We start from the raw sequence: 26,604 nt of genomic DNA, 5'->3' as shown, positions 1-26,604 counted from the left end.
AATATACAGACTGTAACTGTAAATGCGTTTAACCTCTCCTCTCCTCTCCTGCAGCTGCAGAGCGGGCCTCAGCCGTGGCAGCGGGAGTGATTTTAACAACAATCAGCGTATTTCTTCAAAACATCTTCCTTTACTGAACGCGCCGCAGGATGATGAAGCGTCACAGCATTAAAAGAACTATCTTTCCCTGTTTTGGACAATTAGAGAACGATACGCTGTTATTTAAAAAAATAAATTAAAAAATGTTACAACTCACATTAAATTATCCTTATTTACTGTACTGTATTTCAGCCGTAGCGGTGGGATGCTGAAGGATGTGACACAAACGAAGGAGTCGCACATTAAAATGTCGTGCTTATTTTTAATTTCCCTATAAGAGAACACTGACCACTTAACATCCCTGGTTTAACCCTTTGAAGTCTCAGCAGATTGGCTTGATTTCTTTCTTTTTTTTAAATGGAAAGAAGGCAATCAGCAACTTAACAAGAAATGACCCAAAATTTATCAAGAAATTAAGAAAAAGGTACTAAAAAATTACATTAAATTAACAAAAAAAAGATCAAATTCCTTTAAAAAACAGACAAAAAAAAATTATAAGAGCACCAGACTTTTTCTATTCTGCACTATTTTGTGTACTTTACCAGCTTGACACTGGATTTATTTCATTACTGAGCACATTCAATAATATTATTAATAACATTATAATTATAAATAACAATATTAGAGGAAAATTAAAATGGACAAAATAACAACAAAATAGGTTAAAAAATAGTCTTTTTTGAGTAATGTTTTAAAATAGTTTAAATGTGATTTGTTTGGAAAATGCCAGGTAAGTGGAACAAGAAAAAAAATTTATACAATATTTAAAAGTACAAGAATACATGTTGTAGAGTTTAGGTTGTAGCAGTCAGTGAGAGTGATGCGATGGGAGGGGGACACTGTCAAAAGTGTCAAAAGCTTTGAGACCTAACATGTCCTTTTCATGGTGCATACACTCTTTTATAAGGTTACGTTAACCCTGTGAACCCTTAGCAAATTAGTTTAATTTATTTTTAAAAAAAAAAAAAAAACATGAAAAAAAGAGAAATGAGCAACTTGGCAAATTACCCCTTTAAATTGCAAGAAATTAAATTTAGATTTTTTTTTTCATGCTACAGAAAAGTGTCAGAGAACTAGAAATGTATGATTATCGTAAATACCCCTTTAAATTATTTTTCATAATTGTTATAATTTGTGACAGGTTGTTTCCTTGTTTGTTTATGTTATTTATTTATTGCTAATTTTTGGGTAAATTTTCTAAAAATGTACTATTTTCTCCCAGATTTCTGGATCATTTCTACATGGACCCACATCACATTTTCTTGTGTTCAGATGCCTTTTGTGTTTAAACCTTTGAACTATGAGTATATTAGTTACATATTTTTCAGAAACATGGGGGGGAAGCAATTAGCAGCTTGGTAAAAAACAGTTCCTTAAGCTGCAAGAAATAAAAAAAAAATCAAAAAAAGGAAGGGATACAATTTAAAGGGAAGAAAAGGCTAGGGGAAAACTATGATTATAATAAATTATGTTATGGAATTATCATTTTAAGACCTTTTTCCAAGTAATTTCCTTTTTATTTTGTCTATTTTTTCTCAAATTTTCCTGCACTTTTCTTGTACTTTTCTACAAATTTCTTGCAAGTTTTGGGGTAATTAATTTTATTTTATTTCACTTATTTTCAAATGTAGTTGAGCCCATTTTTGAAGGAAGGAGTAACGTGGAGTCTATGGTGCAGCTAAACCTGCACTTGGCATGACCATAAAGTAAACCAGACGCCTTTAACCAAAGACACTGGCTCTCTGCCCTTACTGTATTTGTTTTCATTCTGCAGAGCGGACCAATCCCAGTTTGGACTGGGAGGAGACTGGTCCGCCCTCCTGTTAGACACGCCTCTGTGTTCAGGAACACCGCTTCATACATACACTGTTGTTAGCGACGTAGCCTCTCCGGGCAATCTCATTTTTTGACATTTCCACTCGCGACCACTCTCTCAAAACTTCACTTTTTTGTCACGGACAGGTGAACGCACCAGTAGCGGGTTACTGGTTTGTCCCGGCACTCTGGTGTGTCAAATTGTTGCTGGTGGCAGTCCTGCGAGGTAAGTTAAACTAGTGTTAGCATGTTAGCCGGAGGTGCTGATGGGGGTCGGTTGTTGTGCTAATGTAGTAGTTAGCTTCTATATAACCTTGCCGAACATGCCACATAGCGATCTAACACCGGCTACTTTTCTGCGATGACTTAATAATTTAATGTATATTTATCTAACAACTAAATAACGCGCGGTGCTTTTGATATCGGCTACGTTAGCTTGCAAGCGCCGATAACTTTAAGTAAGCTAGCATGCTAGCGGCGACCATGAATTAGCTGACATGCTAACGCTGAGCAACATGCATTTTTGTTGTAAGTTTCTTCTCGCCGTTTGTAATTTTTTACAGCCAGTGTGGTTGTTTTTAATGAGACAGACGTTGCAAGTTTGGACGCAGTTTGTGCGCCGGTTTAATTTTTTTCTGTCGAACTTTACGAACAACTTAATGCGACGTTAATGTTGTGGAGAAGCTAGTTAGCATGTTAGCTAGCTAGCGTTCTTCCTGACCTAACCAGCTAGCATAGCAGAATAATTACAATGTGACTTTATTTAACTACTCCGGCGTGTCGGATGTGTTATAAACTAAGCAGCCGGTTGTTTCTGAAGCATGACGGGTTTCTTTTTGACATCTTCGATATAGCAGTTAGCCAACACATTCAGCTCATTTTGGATTTTTTTCCTAAGAAGTCCCGTTTTCTGAGGACGGTCAGCGATGACCCGACGGTGACACACCGGCTGTTTCTTTCTGCCAACGAGCCTTCAAATCTGTTGAGGTTTAGTCTGCTCAACACATAACTTGGAGCTAGAAAGAAAGCCAACGTCAGCCGCCGGACAAGCGAAAGCGGTCAGCTCACCGACACCGTTAAGCTCGGTGTTTGGCGGAGAGGGGGAGGGGATGAGGCAGGGCTACAGCGAGCGAGAGAGCGAGACAGCGCCTTTAAAACTGTTGGCTGCCAGCTGGATTTTAGCCTTTTTTTTGGAGCGCTACTCGACAAAATTCGCCATCTTTTACTGTCTGTCGTGTTTGCTTCGCGTTTCGGTGAAGAAAATTTGAAGCTGGATGTGCGACAGACGCGATCTCGGCGACTGAAGACCGCACGCGCAGCCACCGTGTTTGGTGGTGCAGGGGAGCGAGGCACAATGTCTGCTGTCCGCTGACCGACTGCAGTGACGTGCGCTCAGGGAGCGTCAACAAATTACTCTTCTCTTTGTACGCGTTTAAAGTGTGCCGAGTGACAGGGGCATGTTATGCAAGTCTCAAATAAGATTAATACGAATAATAATAATCGTTATTTCTATAACGCTTTTCTATGTGTTTTATTATTATTTTTCTATGTTTTGTATTAACTCATTGTGTCAGCCCTATTATATAATGGAAAGTGGCTTGTGCCAGCTTTTCTGGCCATTTTGAGTCATCTTTCAAGACCCACAGAATATTTTCTACAAAGACCTCAAAACTCTTTTTTTTTGTCATGGAAAAAACGTTTATTTGCACCTTGTTCCGTTTTTGATTCTGAAGTTGAATAGAGGCTTTTTTTCATCAAAGAGGCCACTTTTTTATAGAAAGCTGAGAAAAATGCATTTTTGTGAAAGGGAGTCTGTCAAGCAAAGCACTGATTTGAATGTTATAATTTTGCCATCAATGACATAAAAGACATCTGAAAATTGTATTACAAATGTTATTTTATTGTAAAATAAATATGCAAAGTACAGCACAATGCAACAAATCATGGCCCCAGTTCAGAGAGAGAAAACCCACAAAATAGAGCCGGAGTCCTATTCCATTATTCCTACCTGCAGTATTCGGGCGACCGGGCCTGCTTTGTGCCAGCCGCAGAAAACACACTTTGACGTATATATACGTCAATGGTACTCAATGAGTTAATGTACAATTTTCTGTATACAGAGTGGTGAAGGGATGACATATTTTTGTAGGCAAACCAGGGAGTGAGCAACGCAATGGTTCCCTCGTCAAAAACCTTTTAAGATTTTTGAATGGGATTTTCGATTATTGCTAAAAATAAGCTCTGTGACAAGTTTATGATACTTACACGTTTTGTTCAGCATGATTATATTCACAGATGAACGCCACTTTTGTGTGTACTGAAGCATGAATGAAATCGCCAGAAGCAGAAAGCTACTGATAAGCTATAAACAAACTACGTTGTGGTCGCATGACTGAAATGCAACCACCCTGAATCGTTCAACTTTTGAATTAATTTACCGCACACAATCGAAAAATATCATAAACAGATAAATTAAGTTTGAGCGTGACTGTTGCTGTAAAGGCGGACAAGTGGGTTGAATTCATTTTTGTGTCCGGTGTGATGACGTCTAACGCTCCCGAGAAACACTGTAGTGCGATTTAGCCACTTGTCAGCAACCGCCTTTTTTTTAGGCGCGTAAAATCTTAAGAGTTCAAAAATTAGGACTCATTTCTTCACAACTCTATTAGTGTGAGACCACAGTCCATCTGGTCACATCTGCTGATTTATAGGTATAGGTGTAGAGTGGGAAAATCTGAAAATGGCTTTATTTTGGCATTAGCCAATCCTGAACTGAGTTCAGTGAGGTTTAAGTCCGTAATTTGGAGCCACTGGTGTTCATGTCTGTATGTAAATGCCTGATTCACCGTGGTATGTCTTTATATATCTTTATGTATATTAATTTCTTCTTCTTTTTTAATGTACCTTTTCTATTGAGCTGATATTATCTTGTCTTATCTATGGACCTCTCGATGAGCCAAGTCCTTAATAATATATCTATTTTTTTAGATAAAAACCACAGTTACAAAGTGCATAACAATACAATACCATACAGTATAAGTAAACAATGTAAAACAACAGAAAATTCAAATAAAATATATAATATATACAGTATGATAGATCAGTGTCTGTCTGGAAAAAAACCCTCAAATGTCAAGGCTTTAAGATATGGAATATTGTAATAAAAAAAATGGACATGTAGAAAAAAATTGGGATTTTAAATAGCATTCAAATATAGCACTCACCATGAGATTTTGTAGTATCAGTGAATGTTTACATGTACCATGTGAGTTCCTGAGCTTACTTTCTCAAAAGACAAGTAGTAGTAAAACCTGGCATTTAAAGAGGTAAAATTCTGAACATCAGTGAATATTTAACATTTATGATATGGACCAGAGTTGGTGGAAAAAATGAACTCAGTGAAGGTAGCAGATCATATTAATGGTTTTAAAACAGCCCATTTTGTGCACATAGCAAAATGAGTGTGTGTAATATTAAAACAGTGTCAAATGTGAGTCCCATTACCATACTAAAGAAGTAAAGGACATGTGGACATAATATGTGCATTGGATATTATGACTATTACTCATCTGTTCATTTTAAAATAACTTCACTGTAATGTAATGGCAGGACTAAGAAGCACCTTAGCCCTAATGCCTATTGAAGGACGGTCCCTAACTGGCTGCAACAGCCATTCTGCTGAACAATGATGGCACGTCTATTTATGGACACTCATGAACACAAATGTAGTCTAATGCTATCTTTTCTCATGGCCTTTTGTTTTGGTGCGCTGTTAGTTTCTGCATTGTTTTTTATTTTTTTAATGCTTGTAATTCACAATTTTTAAAAATTCCTTTTGTAAACTTGGTCAACTTTTAAATATAACTCTCATTCACTAATATGGCTTTCCAAGTGTAAATATGGTGCAAATAAAGGCTGAAATTAAAACAATTACTTGAATTGAAATATCTTAATGTCAGTTTGGTGACTGCAGTGTTTATTTATCAGGTAGCCTGAAATGGTTTAGCCCAAATGCTGTCAATTACACAAAATAGACCCGTTGATTTTTTTTGTCATAATTTTAACACAGAGGGTTTCTGATCTGTTGGTCTAGACTGATGTTTAGAGCCTCTGGCTAAAGTCTGAGTAGTTAACATTCAACAAATACTTAACGCCATCAAGTGCCTGTGTGACACTTGTGGCAAAGTTTTATAGAATTTCTCTGCTTTTAATGACCATAATGTTATAGATAATTAATACATTTACTATCTGATTAAATTTACTTTTTTCGGGTAATTTACCTGTTCGTTTTTTGATTTTTAATTTGAATTTTTTTTTCATTTTGCATGATATTTATTGTATTTGTGGCTTATTTTCAGGTAGTTTTTTAGTCACTGAAGTTACTTCTCATCTCTTAGGTTGCTCTTTGCTGCCTTCTTATGTTTTTAAGAAAATACCAGGCCAATTCACTCAGGTTTCAAAGGGTTAAAAGTGTCTGAGGCAACTTAGCAACAGTTTCATTATAATTGAATAGCATGCAATGCAGTCGGTACACCCTAAACAAACAATATTGTGGATTAAATCTTTGAAAACAATTGTTTACAGAAATGGTGCAACTCTAAGTTCAGTAAAGTCACCATCCAGCTCTTTTTATGCATTTTAAGAATAACTTGCTAAATTAGTAATTTTATTGTTGTCTTGTCTTTCAAGTAAAATTCTATTTAGATTGTAGTTGCAAAAACATTAGAGAGCGGGGGCAGACAAAATAGCAGGAACCATCGGCATGTCTCACACAACAGGGAAATAAAGTGTAGGAAAGACAGTTTGTGTAGGAATAACTGTGATCAGTGGGGATTTCTTTGACATTTACCTGAAATACTTTAAGTCTTGAAGAGTACTTCAAATAGTTGGTTTGTTCACTGATTAAAACCCAACCGCCTGTTTACTCTCCATCTGTTTGTGTCCTCTTCAGCCCCTTTGAGTATGCGTATACAATGAAGAGGCGTGTGGAGGACCAGGAACCAATATTTGCGCCCCAGCAACAGCAAACACGTCGTCCCCCAGTTCAAGGCATTGCAGACAGCTTCCAGCACCGGGCCCTCGCCCCGGCCCCGACTGTGATAGAGGCAGCTGCAGACAACATGCAGCCATCCACCGGCATCCAGTATTCTCTCCCACAAGGCTACCAGGTATGATGGCATCAGTGTGTTCGGCTCCGACAACAGCCTCCACAGCAGGAGTCGGGTCTTAGATGGACTTTTACCAAGCACCGAATTCCAGTAAAATCTGCCTTTAGTGGATATTTGGATATAAGTCAGCAAGCATGTTGACTCAAAACCTTTCAGGAATGACAAATAGACTTAACTCTTAAGGGACCATCTAAAACTTGTTCTTACTGTCAGCTGATCAAATGAAAAATAAACACAATAGTGCTTTTTGTTTAATTATGTTTAAAGCAGCTCCTCGCAAAGTAGCAGCCTCTGAACTTAATATTTTTGTCAAGGGTTAATTTAGAGGACATGTCTACCTTTAATAGGATCCCTGCCCATCTTTAAAATGGCTAACTGTTTTTTGTTGTCTTGTAAAATCTTTAAAGAATTGGTAACATTTATTTACTTTTATTATTATAATTTTTTAAAATAATTTTGTGATTGCATTTAGCATAAATGTTGAACGGATGAGGATAGTGTAACCAACAACACTCATATTTTGTTTTGGTTCAGGATGCTCAGGTGACATTAAGAAGAAGTGCACATTCAATTAAAACTGACTGTTTCATACGGAAGATCTGGAACAAAGCAGTGCATACACTGCTCCGTGTAATTTATGCAAAAACTTTTTCAAACTCGGCACAATGGGAACCAAAGCAGAGAAATCTCACATGCAGAGTGAAAAACACAAACTCTCCAACAAACAGCGGCTCATCTGGTCAAAATTTTCCCTAATTGTGATTGACATTGGTTCAAGTTTGTTTTCGTTTTTTCTTTTTGTCTTAAATTTTGGTTAATGTAAAACTGGTGGTAAATCTCAAGCAGAATGGTATTGAAAAGTCTTGAATCTAACTTTCCTTAAGCTGTTGAAACCCTGTTCAAGTTTTACGAATCCTAAATTTATATGAATTCCTCCCTAAAAACCAGGTGCCTACAATGCCTCAGAGCACAAGTGGACACGGACACGGACATGGACATAACAACGCTGCACCTCATGTTGGTCCTCACACACACAGCCTGGCAGTTCAGCCCCAGGGCCCCACAGTGGTCCAAGGTCACGTTCATCCGCCTGCACCCATGACTTCAACCCAAGGACAGCAGTTTCAGCGGCTGAAGGTACTGCACAAAAAACATACAAACTTTAAAATGCATTCACAAATGTGAACTTAAATAGTTAATTTTACATTGTACAAAGCAAGAACTTTAACATTACGCTGATGAACGTTCATCTTTGTGCATTTTTATTCAGTTTTTACTGGTTGCGATTTTTTTTGGAGATGAAATCTTTTAATTACTGTTCATTCTGTATTTTGCAGGTTGAAGATGCCTTGTCTTATCTGGATCAAGTGAAGCTGCAGTTTGGAAATCAGCCGCAAGTTTATAATGATTTCCTTGATATCATGAAAGAGTTCAAGTCTCAGAGGCGAGTTCTAATTTTTGGCAACATTTGGAGAAAATCTATAGAAAATAGTCTTTTTCTTATTTAGCGTATAACAAGTAACATACAGAACAATATCCATGGACCCAGTTATTGTGGAATCAGATACTAAATTCCCGTCGTTCTTTCTGTCACTGCAGCATCGACACCCCTGGAGTCATCAACCGCGTGTCCCAGCTCTTCAAAGGCCATCCAGATCTCATTATGGGTTTTAACACTTTCCTGCCCCCTGGATATAAGATCGAGGTTCAAACCAACGATCTGGTCAACGTGACTACGCCGGGCCAGATCCACTACATCACCCCTCACGGTATTTCAGTTCAGAACATCCCTGTAACCGGAGCGACCAGCCAACCTACGAGCCACAACCAGCACCAGAGTCTGCCACAGGCCGGTCCGCATACCACCGCCACAACCACCAACCCACCCGCCCCCACCCAACCTGCTCCGAGTAAAACCAGCAAGGTAGGACACACGCTGCAGCACTGATCGATTCAACAGAGTATCATAGAGTTATTGCTCAGATTTCCAAAAGCGAAATGTCATTAAACTTTTAATTTTATTGCAAGTCAAGAGCAGCACAGTACAAAATTGGTAAGATTGACCTAAATGTGACCAAAAGTTTTAAGCAACTTTTTAAGTTATCATTTATTAGAAAAATGCCTCCAAAAAATTATGCATAGTACAGTATTGTGTATTCATTCTGCAATTCTGCAACGTGTACAAATCAATGTTTGGGTTTATAGAGAAAACCCCATTGAGATTTAGATGTCATGTTGTTGTGATGACATGCAGCAAAGGGCCGAGGCTGGAATCGAACCCGCGACCACTGAATCAAGGACAAACCCACTGTCCATGGGGCACCTGCTCTACCAACTGAATTACTGTGCACCCTGATACTGGAATTTCTAACTTTGATACAACGCTTTAAAATATATTGACATTTAATATTATTTTGAGTACAAGGAGAAAATTGAGAGAAAAAGTTATATTTAAAAATTAAAAGTTAAATATAACAAGGTCATAACATGAAGATAACAGCTTGTCTTTTCTTGGTTGGTAGCAGAGAACACCAGAATGATGACAGTAGTAAACATTAATAATGAGACTAGAAAGCACAAGTGGTACCAGAGTATCAATACTGTGCAAAATTAGTACTGAAACCAATCAAATATTCAATATTGATATATATCTAAAAACCAGTGTTTGTAACAACGTTTGTGTTCCCCTCTGTCAATCCCTTAAGCCAATTCAGTCTCCAGCCCACACGCCCACCAGCCAGCCCAACCCATCCATCCCATCGTACGCCTCTCCGCGCTCACCGTCGGTTCAGTCCCACACTCCTGTGAGCAGCACGCCGTCCGGTGGGCCGCCTCTCCAGAACAACCAGCCTGTGGAGTTCAACCACGCCATAAATTATGTCAACAAGATCAAGAACCGCTTTCAGGGTCAGCCAGACATCTACAAAGCCTTCCTGGAAATCCTCCACACGTACCAGGTGAGAAAATACACAAGAAACATTAAGGTCATGTAGCATAAACTGAACAGGATGAATGAAATACAAACAGTGGCAATCTTACCATTTTTACTGATGCATTTTCCAGAAGGAACAACGAAATGCTAAAGAGGCAGGAGGAAACTACACTCCAGCTCTGACTGAGCAGGAGGTCTACACTCAGGTGGCACGACTCTTCAAGAACCAGGAGGACCTGCTCTCAGAGTTTGGACAGTTCCTGCCAGACGCAAACAGCTCAATGGTGAGTCTCTCTGATGAAACTAAGGAAGTTGCTTTGGTGAAAAGGGCTGCATCCGTCTCAGAATGATGCCAGTCGACTCAGATTTGGCTGGTAAATATGAAAATAGGATGATTTGTTTTGTTTTTCTTATAAAGTGTCCTAGTTGGAATGGGCTTCGCAGGACGCAGCATTCACGTAATATAGTAAACAAGCCAGCCGTGCTTACGAGGGGTCTAAAATGTGCAGCATTTTTTGCAGATGCTAGATATCAAACAAAAGACAGACTCTGTCGTATTAAGTTGCTGGAAGTTGTGTCACTGCAGAAAAAACACATTGTCAACTGAGGGTTACTGACTGATGATTTGAATCTCCGACTTTGGAAAGGCAGCGTTAGTTGTTAATGTTCTTGGTCGTGCAAACAGAAAGCAGGATTCCCATGGTCCTGAAATATCTGGAAAAGTTATGAAATTAGGAGCAATGAAGGATTGCTGAACGAGCGAGTAAAGTTAGCAGCCGCTAGCGGTTTTCTTATCCGCAAATGCCTAAAAAATATGTGTCAAGTAATCTATAGCTGTAACACTCAGGATGGGTCCTTCCCATTTTTTACTACCTAACACTACTGAGCTCAACACTTGAGTCAAATGTTCCCTACATTCATTTAGTGCCTTCGCTGCCTCTTATCCTGCCTGGACAGGCTCCCCTTCATATATTGGCTGTTACAAAAATTTGATTTTATTCACACACATTTTCTTTGTGCCCTCCTATAAAATTTTCGTGACTTGTCTTTGGCGAGATTGTGACGCTCATAATGTTCTTGTCAGCTGCTGGGCAAGACGACACCAGACAGGGCGGACTCGGTGCGCAATGACCACGGCGGCACAGTGAAGAGACCCCTCCTGAACAACAAACAGAGACTGAGCCAGAACGGCCTGCCAATCAGGAGACCTGCAGGAGTGGGAGCAACACCACCTGTCAAGGTTCACACCACTACACATGTTCACTGTTTGCATTTATTCAGCTGTCTGTTCCTTTCTGCTGTCAGTTTGCTGCAAATACTCACAAATACAGCAGCACCCTCATGGAGGATTAATTGTAGGGATGTTTTATAAGACTGTTGGTTTTAGTTTACTTTATTTGCATATACATATGTATTAAATAGACAGTAAGAATTTAAAAAGTTTAAACATTGTGTAAGAGACGTTAGCAGCCAAAAATGGCTTATGATGATACCTCCCCAATTACATAACAATAATCACACATAAAAAAGATAACCGATGCATAATTGATCCAAGTCAAGACAACATAAAACTGAAAGAAAAGTACAAATTACAAAAGTTTGTACACCGAAAGATTAGATGCATCCCAAAGGAATGAATGAAGTGTTATAAATCTTTGCAAATGGGTTTATGGTTTGAGGTTTAGTAGCACAAAAAGACAGGAATACAACAATAAAAGAAGACAAGGTTGTGCAGCCCCCAAGGGGCTCAAAGGGAATCTCACCTCAATAAGGACAATATAAATTAAATAAATGAGATCTACAGTAATGTAGATGTTAATTTTAATGATGGAATTAGTTATTTTCAAAGAGAAGGTCCTCTGTATTTTAATGCATATTAATTAAGGAAAGTCTGAAAATATGTCAGAAAATAGTCGTCAGAGTGTGAAATATGAATGAATGTCTGAGGAATACTTTTAAAAAATTCTGGAAAATGCTTGGCAACTCATTTATTCGGTGTACATACTTATACACAAATTCACAAGTCCGGTCGATGTCGATGAAATCTCAAAATAATATTATTCTCTTTTATTTGAACATTTATTATTTTCAAAATGAAACATTTTTGATTCCTTTCCCTAATCCTAATTTTGTCGTGTCTTTACATCTTTGCAGAAGAAGCCCAAAATACTGGGGAAGGACCACGGCATGACTGAAGTGAGCAAACACAGCACCAGCACTGAAACTATGTTCTTTGAGAAGGTCAGTGTTGTTTATTTAAAGTTCCTCAATAACACGATGAGCTCCAACGTATTACTGGTAAATAAATTCCGAAGTTTGTTAATTTATTTTCGTCTTCTCTGAAAACACTTAAACAGGTGAAGAAGGCTCTGCGGAGCTCTGAGGCGTACGACAACTTCCTGCGGTGTCTTCACATCTTCAACCAGGAGGTGATCTCTCGTGCTGAGCTGGTCCAGTTAGTCATCCCGTTTCTGGGGTGAGTATAAACAGACACACACACACACACACACACACACACACACACACACAGACACACACACACACACACACACACACAGTCTGTCGGTGCTGCAGTTACAAATACCTGCAGTTTTCAATTATTTTCTACTGTTGTGCACTGCAGCAAATTAATAACATGAAACTAAAAGACTTGACTTGTAAACAGGTGCTAATAATTTTCCTGCTGAGCAATATATAGTGATGTTTTTTGTAAAATAACATTTCCATGTTGCACCGGCCGGATTTGAATGAAAAACTTTATGTGTGGTAAAATTGTTGTGCAGCAGTTGCAATACAAAGTGGGAAATATCACAAATAAATTGAGTACAAATTTTAAAAAAAAATGATTTTACCAGCACATAAGATGTGGAAAAAAAGACCTGGCAGGGATTGTGCAGGAGAGGTAAGAAACCCAAATTGGCTTATAGTGAAAAAACTCCCCTTAGGAATTAACAATCTATTCTGATACCTAACACATTTCTAATCTTATGCCGCGTTTACACCGAATGTGCTAAAAATGTTTGCATCACGTTTCTCGCATGTATGTGACTGCTGGAGTATTTTTAGAGCAGTTTGCACAAAATTTGCCCTCAGTAGCTGTGATTGTACTTGGATTAGCTAGGAATGGCAGCTAACAGCTGACTTGGTTTGCAGTGAAATATAACAGATAGCTGGATGTAAACACGCAGGTTTACTGCCCTGAAGCAGAGTGAACCAAGACACACATCATTTATCAGACTGTCACAGCAGCACATTACACACCCTCCGTTGTTTATTTTCAACAATGAAAGACCAACTTTAATCACTCGGATCATTTTTGCTAAAAAGCAACTGAAGAAAAACAGCGTGCACAAGAGCCGAGCCTGTTTCTGTGCAGCACCGACGCTGAGTGAAGCTCCGTGTGTCCACAGACAGCGACATTGTTTATCCTTCAGTTCTGGATCTCAGTAACATCAGGAGAATCTCAGCTAGGTCTTAATGCTGACGGGCTATCGCAACACAGCGTCACACGAAATTCTCGCTCAAGTTAAAAAAAAAAAATTCAGCTTGTACGATGGACACAAATTTGCATCTATAAGCGTCTTTGCATTGACTTTGTGAGTAAACTTGCCGTGCAAAACGCTCGCTTTGCATTCGGTTTGAACACAGCATCAGCATGACTGTATAACAGACAAAACAAGTAGTCATAACAGCCATAAATTAAACAGACACAAACACATAAAACATGAACAAATTAAACATTAAACTGCCTTTAATATTTAATTTATGTCATGAATTTCTATGGCATGTTTCTTATGTTTATAATTGTATTCTTTGATCCTTTTTACAACGTGAAGCGTCTTTGAGTTTCTTGAAAAGCGTTCTTTAAATAAAATTTATTATTATCATTACATAAAACATAAACACAACTCACACTTTGATTACGACGCAGGTGTGTTTTTTTCTTTCAATGTTTAAATTAGAGTAATGATGGACATGTTTTAATAAAGTTAGGAGTTCTGGTTTTCCAGAATAATGGTCGTCTGTATGTCAAAGCATATTGTTGTGAGGTTGAAGGGAAGATAATTATCCTCTGCTTGTCTTGTTAAACAAGTTCATTAAAAAACTATATTTCTATAAAAACAATAAAAAATTATCACTAAGGTGCAAAAACCAAATTGCAGTTTCAACATCACATTTAAAACTTACATCTCTAAAAAAAACTCTTCTATCAGTGTGTCTGTTTTACAACATCGGTCAACCGCTTGCTCGCAGTCTCACTTCTGATTGTTTATTTCATGTTCTTTGTGATCGACAGGAAATTCCCCGAGCTTTTTACGTGGTTTAAGAACTTCCTGGGCTACCGAGAGTCGAGTCACGGGGAGTCGAGCCATGCGGAGAGTTTACCTAAGGAGCGTGCAACAGAGGGCATCGCCATGGAGATCGACTACGCTTCCTGCAAGAGGCTGGGGTCCAGCTACAGAGCACTGCCCAAAAGCTACCAGCAACCCAAATGCACAGGAAGGACGCCGCTGTGCAGAGAGGTGAGTCACTGAAGGAAGTCTGCTTATTACAGGTGTTTGTGTCATCGTAACCTGTTTATCTCTCCCACAGGGGAATGTATGCAAGCTTTTGGGTTTGTTTTGTGATTAACATTTCCCAGGCACTAAATAACGGTGAAATGTGCTGTGAAATTGATAAATTGATAGCAGATCATCATAGCCTATTTTAAATAAAGGAGGATGCAAGTAAAATAATTTTGCATTAATGTGTTAGAATGAACATTTAGTGCTTTTTGTAGACTAAATGATAAATCAAGAAATTTACCAAGTCATCGGAGCATGAATTTTATTCTTCCCTGTTTAGTCTGATAAATTGTAAGAAATGCAAAAATTTTCAAATGACAATGAAAATCAGCAAATTCTCACATTTAAGATGACATTTTTCCTTTATTTACTAGATTATTACAGCTACACAAAATTGGTGATGATAAGGTAACAATCATCTAATGAGATTATGTCACAAATAATGTGTTAATTGCTGCGTTTACATGAAGTTCGTATTTATAAGAATAAAATAGAACACAATCAATCAAACTACAAGTTTTGAGTCAGTGGGACCTAAATATCCTTTCCTTTTTAACACTTTAAATTTAATGACTTTCTGCTTTTGGTGTTTTATGATATTTGTGGCTGTGGTCAAATTGACAACCTTGCAAAAATGAGATTTGAATGAAACTGAATGTCCTCCTGCAGGTTCTGAATGACACCTGGGTGTCGTTCCCATCGTGGTCCGAGGATTCTACATTTGTGAGCTCCAAGAAAACTCAATATGAGGAGCACATTTACAGATGTGAGGACGAGCGCTTTGAGGTGAGGAATAAACGTGCTGTCTTCTTCCTCTCAAAAGTAAAAACTGAAAGTTCTTGTGTGGTTTTAAAAATGTACACAGCACTTTCTCTCCATGATGCACACTGCTTGAGAGTAAAAAAAGAGCACAGAAAAGCCTTCCAGTGAAAACCTTGCTGCTGACACCAGCAGAAATAATCAGACATAGAGACAGAAATGTTCCCGTGGATTCTTAAGAAGTCTGAAAAGGCTTTAAATTCATTATTTTATAAATAAGGCCTTAATTGGTATTAAATTGTCCAAGATAAGGCTTTCAAAATCTTAAAAATGCTCAGACAGGGGAAGTACTATTTTATCAGTACAAGGCAATGCAAATGAGGCTCAGTGTAATTCATGCAAAAAAAAAAAAAAGAAAAGTTTTTGGAACGGTGGGAATCAAGGCAGTGGAATCCGACATGCAGAGAGGGAAACACAAAATCATCAACAAATGCCAGGCACTTAAAAGTTTTGTTTCATCCTCATCGCTTCCACAAAACAAAAAAAAAATCGCATTTTATGTTACAAGGCTAAATTGCTTCTTACCCTAAGTTATTGATGCTTGTTTTTACTGTTTTCCTTAAATGTTGCTATAAAATTTTATTCCAAATGGCATAAAATAAAGTCTTAAAAGCTTTAAATTCTAACTTGCCTTCTGCTGTAAAAACGCTGTTATACTAACAATGATTTCACCCCTTTAGCTGGATGTCGTGTTGGAAGCCAACCTCGCCACGATACGAGCCCTGGAGACGGTGCAGCGGAGGCTTTCGCGCATGTCAGCTGAGGAGCAGCTGCGCTTCAAGCTGGACAACACGATGGGTGGCTCCTCGGAGGTCATTCACCGCAAAGCTATCCAGAGGATATACGGAGACAAAGCCCACGACATCATCGACGGGCTCAAGAAGAACCCAGCCGTGTCTGTCCCCATAGTGCTGAAAAGGTGATTTTAGTTTCTCATCAAGTTTTCATATGTAAGATTTGACTGCTTCAGGTTCTGCATCACGTTTTTGTTCCTGTTTCAGATTAAAAATTAAGGAGGAGGAGTGGAGAGAAGCCCAGAGAGGCTTCAACAAAATCTGGCGGGAGCAGAATGAGAAGTATTATCTGAAGTCGCTCGACCATCAAGGCATCAACTTCAAGCAGAATGACACCAAAGTGCTGCGTTCAAAGACTTTACTCAATGAGATCGAGATGCTATACGATGACGTAAGTAAACGCGTTCTCTTGACAACGATGTGATTAGTTCTAAAGTAGGAAAACATAATGTTTCGTTGTGATAAAGGGTTGTTGGTGGTGCTTTTGATACAGATTTTTTTATTTTGTGAGGCTGTAAATTGGACACCAGCTCATGCTTTTAAGTTGTTTTTGCTCTCATAATGCAACTGTCTAATAAGAGAAAAACTTCAAATTTTAAATCTGCTCCCGTCTATGTCCCTGCAGCGCCAGGAGCGAGCATCAGAGGAAACTGCCACACCGCCACCGAGCGGCCCTCACATGACCGTGACCTACGACGACAGCCAAATCCTGGAGGACGCTGCTGCCCTCATCATCCACCACGTCAAAAGACAGGTGGGCATCCAGAAAGAAGACAAGTACAAGATCAAACAGATCATCCACCACTTCATCCCCGACCTGCTGTTTGCACGGCGAGGCGAGCTCTCCGATGTGGAGGAGGAGGAAGAGGAGGAGGAAGAAGCCATGGAGATGGATCCAGACGGCCCCAAGAAGCACAACGGTCTGCCGGGAAGCAGCCCATCAAAGTCCAAGCTCCTCTTCAGCAACACGGCAGCTCAGAAGCTGCGGGGCACAGACGATGCCTATAACATGCTCTTTGTGAACAACTACTGGTACGTCTTCCTCCGTCTTCACCACATCCTCTGCTCTCGGCTGCTGCGGATCTACGGGCAGGCGGAGAAGCAGATTGAGGAGGATGCCCGCGAGCGAGAGTGGGAGAGAGAAGTGTTGGGGCTGAAAAGGGAGAAAAATGAAAATCCAGCAATCCAACTGAAGATGAAGGAGCCAAGTAAGTGAGAAAAGAAGCGGTTTAAGTTTTTTTAATGTTGAAGTTTTACTGTCATTGTAGTCAAATCTGACCAACATCACCAGACAAAACTATTACTGCTGACTGACTCGGCCAGGTCTCCCTTGAAAAAGAGATTCTTAATCTCAATGGGACCAACCTGGTTAAAAATAAAATAAATTAAAATTAGTCTGGAACCTCTCAGTTCATTTTTTTGATTTCCATGGGGCAAAAATATCAATCTTAAATACCAATTTTCGGTTCCAAAGAATTGTTTTTGAATAAATTTAAACTTAATTTTTTTTTTATTAAAAGATAAAGACTATAACATGACAATAACGCCTTTTCCAGTCTTGGTTTGGACTGCACTCACTACTGGACTGTTGTCAATATTAACAATGACATTAAACCTTTTTTACATTGTGGAAACAATAGTCTTTTTGCAGTAGTGCACATGTTTAAAAGCCTCTGAGATTGTCACTCAATCAAAAGGCAATAAAGAACAACTAAAAAACAAAACAAAACTGTGCTGCCAAGCTTATATGAACCCAAAGAAAATGAGATGGATGATGAGAAGACAGCATTGTGAGTGAGTGACAGGAGGCGGGCCTCGCTTTCGGATAGAAGAGAGAGCAGAAAGTAGTGCTAATGGCATCAATACCAGGGAAGATGACTATTTAAAACTGTTCCAAGTTTTCAGAAATGATATGTGATAAATGGTTTGTTTTGGCAACACTTACTTCAACCAAAAACTCCACATCAGTCATCTCTGTTGTTTTACAAATGCCTCAGTGGCAGTCCTTTACTCAGCATGGTCATGCTTGCAGAGGCGAGTATATTTATATCACACATTTCAGCAGAAAGGCGATTCAAAGCCAAAGCATCACGACAAAGTGCAAAAGAACACCGTTTAAAAGGACATTTAAATAGCATTAAAAACAGCATTAAAAGCATGAGTGTGTGCGAGCCAAAGATGACGTCATCACATATGTTGCATAAAGCATGAAGGCTTCAGTCAGCCTGAAACACACCGAATTCGATAAACAGCTGTGATTTGCCCGACTCATCGGAGGATGATTAAAAATCTGTCTAAAAAGGAGGGAGAACAGACGCATCCACCAGAGCAAATAAAGCATTAACTCGTTGATTTGTTAGGTCCCGGGCTAGCTCAAATCCCAACTAAAACTAATTTTGATTCGTCCACATATCCATGTTATATCATGCTTTGTATTTTCTCACCATAAACCTCGTTTGCTGTTTTCTTCCTGCAGTGGATGTTGACGTGGAGGACTATTACTCAGTGTTTCTGGAAATGGTGCGAAATCTTCTGGATGGAAACATGGAGCCGGCTCAGTACGAGGACTCCCTGAGGGAAATGTTTACTATCCATGCCTACATTGCCTTCACCATGGACAAACTCATCCAGAGCATCGTCCGGCAGGTCGGCGCACTCGACATCATATCATACGATTTAATTTCTGTCGCACAAACATGTCAGAATATGAGTTATCATAGCAACACATCAATGTTGTTTTTTCATTTGTGAGCATAGTTTTATACTAAACCTGTTGCTTTTCACAGCTTCAGCACCTCGTCACGGATGACGTATGTGCGCGTGTAACGGACATGTACCTGAGCGAAAGTGCCAACAAAGCCACGGGGGGCAGTCTGTCCACGCAGACGTCCAGAGCCACAGCAGAGGGGGCCTACCAGCGCAAAGCAGAGCAGCTCATGTCCGACGAAAACTGCTTCAAGGTACCACGAGCCCAGAGAGTAACGATGACATCGTGCATTAGTCTAAACTGCTTGGAAAACGTTGTTTACGCGTATTTTCTGTGATTTCTTGTGTTTTGTTCAGTTGATGTTCGTGAAGAGTCGAGGAACAGTCAGTCTAGCGATGGAGCTGCTGGACACGGAGGAGGTGAACTCTGATGAGCCAGCGGAGGCAGAGGTACGACTCGCTCAGGATTCAACTGCAGTTCATACACTAAAGTCATCATTTAGCATTTTGAGAATGCGTTGCTTTATTTATTGTTGTTTTTTTGACTATTGATTGGACAAAACCAGCGATTTTAAGTTTTCTCCTTGGCTTCAAGAGATAGTGATTAACCTTTTTTTCCCTTATATTTTGACACATTAACACACCGGCAGACGAGACGACCATATAAGGAGCTGCCTGCTGCTCAGTTTTGTTTTTTTTAAAGATTTTTTTTATTAGATAGGATAGAGTGATAGCGTGAAAGGTGGAGAGCGGGGGGATGACATGCAGCAAAGGGTCGCGAGCTGGAATCGAACCCACGGCAGCAAGGACACTGCCTTCATGTATGGGGCCCCTGCTTTATCCACTAAGCCCCCGGACGTCCCTGCTACTCAGTTTTTAAACATTCATGTGCACTCACACGTGGCACAGCCAACGGGAGCAAATTCCAGTTTAGTATCGATCCTCCAGTTGGTGTAAAACCCGCTCTGCCTCCTGAACCACAGCCATCCCGCTGCTAAAATAAAAATAAAAAAAAAAACAGAAGTTGACATTAAAAAGAACAGTTCACTGCAACCTCTTTGGGCACTGATATTGTTTTAGGGTAATGCATTATTTCCACCCCTCATGGGTGCACAGGGATTAATGGTCAAATATTCCAATTTTAAAAGCATATAAGCTGCAACACGTTTATCTTTGTCCTCCACAGAGGTGGTCAGACTACGTCGGCAGATACCTGAACTCAGATTCTGCATCTCCAGAGCTGCGTGAGCACCTGTCCCAGAAGCCCGTGTTCCTCCCCAGGTGAGGCCCCAGCCATGTGTCCCTCTTGTCTGCATACTTTCTGTCCTGAGGCTCTAGTCGGCCGCGCAGCCACTCCACTGTTGACAAACCAGCTGCCAAACACAACTCATTTTCAGAGATAGAAACAGTGGCACTTCTGCACAAGCCTGACTTAGGAAGATCTTTATAATCTCAAAACGTTTTTGGGGGGCGTAAGAACTCTGCATTTTTTTAGTGACGGACAAACAGCGAGGGTTTGAGAAGGTTCATTAAAAAAAAAGAGTAGAGTGAAGTGCTGTCCGTGCCTGAACGCCCTCCTGTTTGTAAAGAATCATAATTTTTCAGTTTCTGACCTCACATGGAAGATTGCACTTTACGTGACCATCTTTTTAAAAAAAAACTATGGAATTTATTTATTCATCGATTCAGTTCCTTTTTAATGGGAATTTTATTTATTCATAGTGAGGTTTTTTAAAAATGGTTTTGGCTTGATCATGGGTTAGACGGCTTTGAGGAATCATTCGGTTTGATTATTCACATTGTATGGAATTTAAATGATTTTCATTGTGTAACATAAAAGCAAAAGTCACTGAATGCACAAAAAAACAAATGGGTTCCAAGTTTTTCATCTAAATTGGATTTTTCTACGATGTCTTTGAGCTGAGTTTGAGAGACTGAAGCTGTTGTGTCGGACCTGAGAGGACAGTGGTTTCCTTTTTCTACCTTACCATGCCCTTTGTTTGTGATTGTATCCAGATCAAAGGTCCTGTATTTGACTACTGTTTGCAACTGTAAATGTTCAAATGTCCATTTGTTTAAGTCTGTTATACTCAGTGTTATGTTTGTAATAATTTTCAGTGGAAACGGTGCAACTTTTTGTTGCGGGTGAGGTTTCTTTTTTTCCACTGATTTGACAGAAGTTAGTGCTCCATAAGTTTTTAAAAACTCTAGTCAAGCACATTATCTGCAACACTTGTACAGAGGAGTAGGGTTTGTAAATAAAATGATTGTCTAAATTGTACGTTCATGTTGGTGTTTTTCTTTCCCGACACCTCAGAGCTGTGCATGGAGGCGTGTTTGTGTCTAAAAGCTCCAGATGAGTGTTGCACATAAAGCTGTCTGTCATTGCTTTTTGGTGCTTTTTTTCAGTTGTTTTTTTTTTTTTTTTTTTTTATTCCTTTGAGATGGCTGTCCATTACCATAAACATTTCAAAAGGCTTTTTCAAAACACACACACACACACTTTAAAAAAAATTTCTCTTTATCTTATTTAACCCATTGCATAAATCTGGTACCTGACTATGATTTATCAGTGGGCTCACCCACATCCTGTCCCCTTTTTTTCTCATCAAATCTATGAGAGATCAGCAGCACAAAAAGACTTCCTTCTTCACAAAAATCTTCAAATGCAGTTTTTAAAAAAAAAAATCCAGCAGTTTCTTTTCCAGTTGTGTTGGGTCTTCATCTCATGATCATAACACTCTGTACATTGTTGGTGAAAGTTTGTGCACATCAAAGTATTCTGAGCTCATATTTTGGATTGGTTTCCTATCAGGCAGCAATTTTCTTGTCACTAACAGTTTTTTGACTTGAATTTGGCCTCACTGTCATGTCTTTTAAGTGGAGCCCTGAATGCAAAAAAAAATATGCTTCATGGTTTCAGTCCCCGCTCACCTGAACCCTCAGTGGTAAGTACACATTTAAAACTTTCATTCAGGTGGGGTGAATAATTGCATTTTTTTATTTACCTGCACAAAATCAAATTCAAATATTTGTTTGCAAAGCAGATTTCATATTTGAATTATGTGGCTGTGCATCGGAAGTGCACTGTGCAGAAATATCACGACTGCTGCCTCTGCTGCTCTTATAGATCCACATTCCCCTCGAATGATTTGACTCCCTATCTAATTCGGTCACTCGGTGAGTTGCAATGCATGGGTTTAAAATATAACTGTTTAAAGGGACAGTCCTCTCAAATTTGACTATGCTGTTCTCAAATTTGCCTAATGTCATGTGTATTGTGCCTGAACACATCTCCTGGGCTTTAAAATCGCTGTATTTGACACGCTCCAGTCAATAACACAGATGTTTTTGTTACAGAAATTTGTGGGAACTTTCCCTGTAAACGCGATGCAACCTTTCGATGTATGTTGTGTGGACTAATCATCAGATTTTCTCCGCGATCAGTTCGTGTTAATTGATGGTTGTCGATCTGTTTTCAGGAACTTGAGGCGGATCAGGAAGTGCCAGAGAGGATGGGAGCAGCTGCAGCAGGAGAGAATGAACAAGGGCCCCTCGGACAAGTCGCAGGCCGGCGACAACGACCTGTGCATGTTCAGGCTCAACTCCTACAAGATGGTCTATGTCTGCAAGTCAGAGGACTACATGTACAGGCACACAGCACTGACACGGGCTCACCAGGTACGCAGAAAATAAGTCATTTCCGAGAATTCAAATTAATCAAATGTGTCTATACCAACATCCTGCTGTGTTTATTCACAACAGAGTGACAAAGAATCAGCCAAAACGAAACATTTGAATGCAGCATCACGTGAAAGCTGTTTAATGGGCTTAATTTGATGGATGAAGTATTCAGATCCTGTACGTAACTAAATATTCTAATACTACACAGTGGAAATACTCTTATCACAAGTAAAAGTCCGGCATTGAAAATGGTACTTAAGTAAAAGTAAGTAAGTATAATACAGAAAATATACTTAAAGTACTCAAAATAAAGTACCCAATGCAAAAAATGATTTTAAAACAAAACACCCATACCTTAAAATTATTAGAAAAAAAGACCCCCCCCCCCCAAAAAACATCAAATATTATTAAAAAAATGTTTTTAAAGAAATCTCAAAATTATTAGAGGAAAATAAAAGAACACCCCCAAACTCAAAAAATTATTTAAAAAAAAAAACAATTGAAAAAAAACCCTCAAATTATTAAATCAAAAAAACAACCTAAAAAATCAAAATTTTCCAAGGAACCAAAAAAACAACAAAACGTACAATGATTAAATAGAACCATCCCCCTCAAAAAAACTTCTTCTTTTTTATAAAAAAGACAATAACAAAAATCAATATAATTAAAAAAATAGAAAAACTCCTCCAAAAATCTTAAACAATTAAAAACACTCCAAAACTCAAAATTATTTAAAAAAAATAGAAAATAAAAACACCCTAAAACCCCTCAAAATTACTTCAAAAACTGGGAAAAAAAAACACCTCCAAAGATATTGAACTTAAAACAAAAATCTAATTATTAAAAAAAAACAAAGTTTATCAAAAAAGTGTATTTCTCAGTTAACTAATTAACCACCTATTTGTTGCGGATGTACTTTAATAACTGTTAAATGCTAATTTAATGATTACAAAACAGAAAACCTTTTAAACTCCTGCTGTGTTTTTATTGACAAATATTTGTAAAGTAACTAAAGTGTTCTGTTTAATGTGGTGAAGTAAAAAGTACAATGTTTGCCTCTGAAATCTAGGGGAGTGAAAGTACCTCAAATTTGTACTTAAGTACAATACTTAAGTAAATGCACTTAATTACCATTCATTTTTCCACCACTGTCTGTTGTATTGGTTTGTATGTTGAATTTTTAAAGCAAAGTTTTACTCTCAGTGGCCACCAGAGGTCAAGCAGGACACGTTAAATTCACCATAGACACGTTATCTTTGGTGTCTTTAGGAAAGTGAAATCCCTGAGTACCCAGAGGATAAATACTGAAGATTTTCTGTCTGTTTATAGAAGTAAAGAAGCAGAACAGTCCTCCGTTTTCGGCGGTCCAGTTGATGAATCCATTTCCTCCTCCTAAATGAGACGTATTTGTGGTAACTGAGCTGAGCTGTTCGGTCTCTTTCAGTCCCAGCAGCGGGTCAACACACGCCTGCACAGACGCTTCCACGCCTGGCTGGACACCTGGGCCAAAGAGCACGTGACCAGCGACATGGCTGCCGACAACCGCAAGTGGCTGATGGGAGAAAGACGAGAAGGCCTGCTGCCGTGCACCACCACCTGCGACCCCGAGGTGCTCCATTACATCAACATTAACAAATACCGGGTGAAGTACAGAACACCGTAGTTACTGCGGCGCTGACCGTCTACACACAACAAACCTGCAGTGATGACGACACACACACACACACACACACACACACACACACACAGTAGCTTCACGCAGATTTTTACAACCTGCTGTTACTGGATTTAGTTGCCAAACTGTTTTTAAAAAACGGATTCAGGAACGTTGTTCAAACTTGTTAAGCTTACACTGCAAATTCTGCAACGTACATGAAATAGATTTGCAGGTGCTGCTGTCAATATATTGCAAAAAACGCCCGTTTCAGATATACTTTTATTATTTTAAAGGCATATTTTGGTGTTTTTTGGAGCGGTGCTGTATGAGGCGCTTATATTCAGTCAGTATATTACAGGAGATTACAATCGGCACGCCTCCAGTTTGGAGAAGCAGGCTGGAGTACCGACATGGAGACTAAGCAAAGCACTGCTGTGGACGGATTCAGCTGCAAAACATGTTTTAGCCGCCTAAAAAATTACTAGTTTAAGTGTACTCTCTATCTAGAATATTTTCCCTGCTTTACATTGTCTGTAGAAAGCGGGAAACCTAACCTGCTCTCTTCATCAGATCAACAGTCATTTCACATCGCTGAACACAGGAGCTGCTCGTCTGCTGCCTCAAACACGTATTTTGTTTGTTTTTCTGTGACTTTGGTGTTTTAAATGTTTTTTTCAGATTCACAAAAGTCACAAAATAACACAACTGACAAACTGATCAAAGCAGCGATAAACGAGCAGCTTCTGCGTCCGCTCAGCCAAAATCGCTGTTTTTTGTCAGTGGAGTTTTTTGGGTTTGATGAGCGTGCAGACGAATGACTTAAAGGGGAAGTTAAAGTGCTGAATATTCTCTGAATAAAGCGAACGCTTTACGCTGCGTTCACATGGAATCAGGGAGACAGGAAACTGAAAATCAGGACGGTGAAATCAGGAGAAGCCGGCAACAGAAACAGCAGACGGCGCTGCTGCTCAGAGTTCAAATATTTTAACAACCAGATGTTACATACAAAAGCTCCTTTACACAAAGTGAAAAAACAGCAGGTCTGCTGGACAGTAACTTAAATATATACATAAAAATAATAAATATTGAATAGATTTTTGTTTTGTTTCCCTATCCTTTAAATATTGAATAGATTTTTGTTTCATCCTTAGTGAATAATAGTGAATAGTGTTTTTGCCATGACATTAAGAAAGTGTTCTTCGTTTGCCATCGACCTCAGGGTTCCCGCGAAGCCTTAAAAGTCTTAAGAGGCATTTAATTCATTAATCTAGAAAATAAGGCCTTAATTAATATTAAAATGTCTTAAATTATTCTAACAAAAGTTTTGAAAATGCTAAGATATAGGAAATTTGTGGTGCTGCATTTTAAAATCTCAAAATAATCTTTTTTTTTTTTAAATATAATTTACTAAATGCTGCTTACGTTTCCTTCATGTGGATCATTAAGTGATGAAGCAGTTTTGATGCTTTGATGATACAACAGTCTGGTTGTTTTTCACGTGTGAGTCTAGAAACTTTCAGAAAAAAATTCAGCATCTGAAGTAAATCATCTGACTTCCAAACTTTACCAAAAAAGTCTTATTTAATGTTATAATAAACATTTGAGCAAAATTGTGTTCCTAAGTTATTAAAATCAGTTTGTGTTTTTTTTCTTCAGTTTTATTTTGTGTAAAATTGGTCTTAAATTTTCTCTACGAGCGGCATTAAAAAAGTCTTAAATCTAATTTCCGAAGCTGGAGGAACCTTAAACCTGATTCCATGAAAACGCAGCATTAAAGAGTTTTTTAGGTTGATAAAAAACGTTTTGCTGCTGCTCCCCGCACAACACTTTAGCTTCCATGTCGCTTCTTTTTCCTGATACTCCAAATTTTGGGAAAACCGCCGTCTGCTGCAGGTAATGCACTGACTGAGGATAATTTAAAAAAAAAAAATCTGAACTATCCCTTAAAAGCAGATTTTTTACACCAGATGAATATTAAAAAAACACTTATTTTTGGAGAAATTCACAGTTTAAACAAACAAAAACTGATCAAGTATTGAGAGTTATAACATGAGAGTTACAACATTTTAAAGGAAATAAAAAAAAAAAACCTCAAATTTTCTCCTCAACGAGAACACTTAGCTGTTACTTCTGATTAAATGTGCGTTTTGGGGACTCGGAGATGAATCTGGCTTCCAGCTGTAAACTTGTATAGCCTGTGAATGTTTTGTGTTAAGGTGCAATAAGGCACTCTATACAGTATAAATATATATATTCAACATCTCTGGCGACTGCTGGGTCGATGCTCGGCGTCGGGCGATGCCAGCAGTGTGTATCGAGTACAGTAATTTATGACCGCCCAAACACTTTGTGTAAATATGTTGTT

The 26,604-nt window shown here is 38.8% G+C and overlaps 1 protein-coding gene across 1 annotated transcript; it reads left to right on the top strand.

Moving 5' to 3' along the window:
• Positions 1-1,947: 1,947 nt before the first annotated feature.
• On the top strand, positions 1,948-24,289 carry LOC121946048 (paired amphipathic helix protein Sin3a-like). The gene is made up of 21 exons (XM_042490460.1): positions 1,948-2,140; positions 6,866-7,082; positions 8,031-8,219; positions 8,420-8,526; positions 8,682-9,006; positions 9,788-10,039; positions 10,146-10,298; positions 11,099-11,254; positions 12,169-12,255; positions 12,372-12,490; positions 14,312-14,537; positions 15,249-15,365; positions 16,079-16,317; positions 16,400-16,583; positions 16,818-17,400; positions 18,669-18,838; positions 18,979-19,152; positions 19,256-19,348; positions 20,085-20,179; positions 22,381-22,579; positions 24,027-24,289. Exons 2-21 carry the CDS (start codon positions 6,888-6,890, stop codon positions 24,243-24,245), a joined length of 3,882 nt encoding a protein of 1,293 aa, XP_042346394.1. The 5' UTR covers positions 1,948-2,140; positions 6,866-6,887; the 3' UTR covers positions 24,246-24,289.
• The last annotated feature ends 2,315 nt before the right edge of the window (positions 24,290-26,604 follow it).

This window comes from Plectropomus leopardus, chromosome 1 (assembly GCF_008729295.1).
Source record: "Plectropomus leopardus isolate mb chromosome 1, YSFRI_Pleo_2.0, whole genome shotgun sequence".
Lineage (NCBI taxonomy): Eukaryota > Metazoa > Chordata > Actinopteri > Perciformes > Serranidae > Plectropomus > Plectropomus leopardus.
Note: the sequence above shows the minus strand (reverse complement) of the source record. Positions and strands in the feature narration are given on the sequence as shown.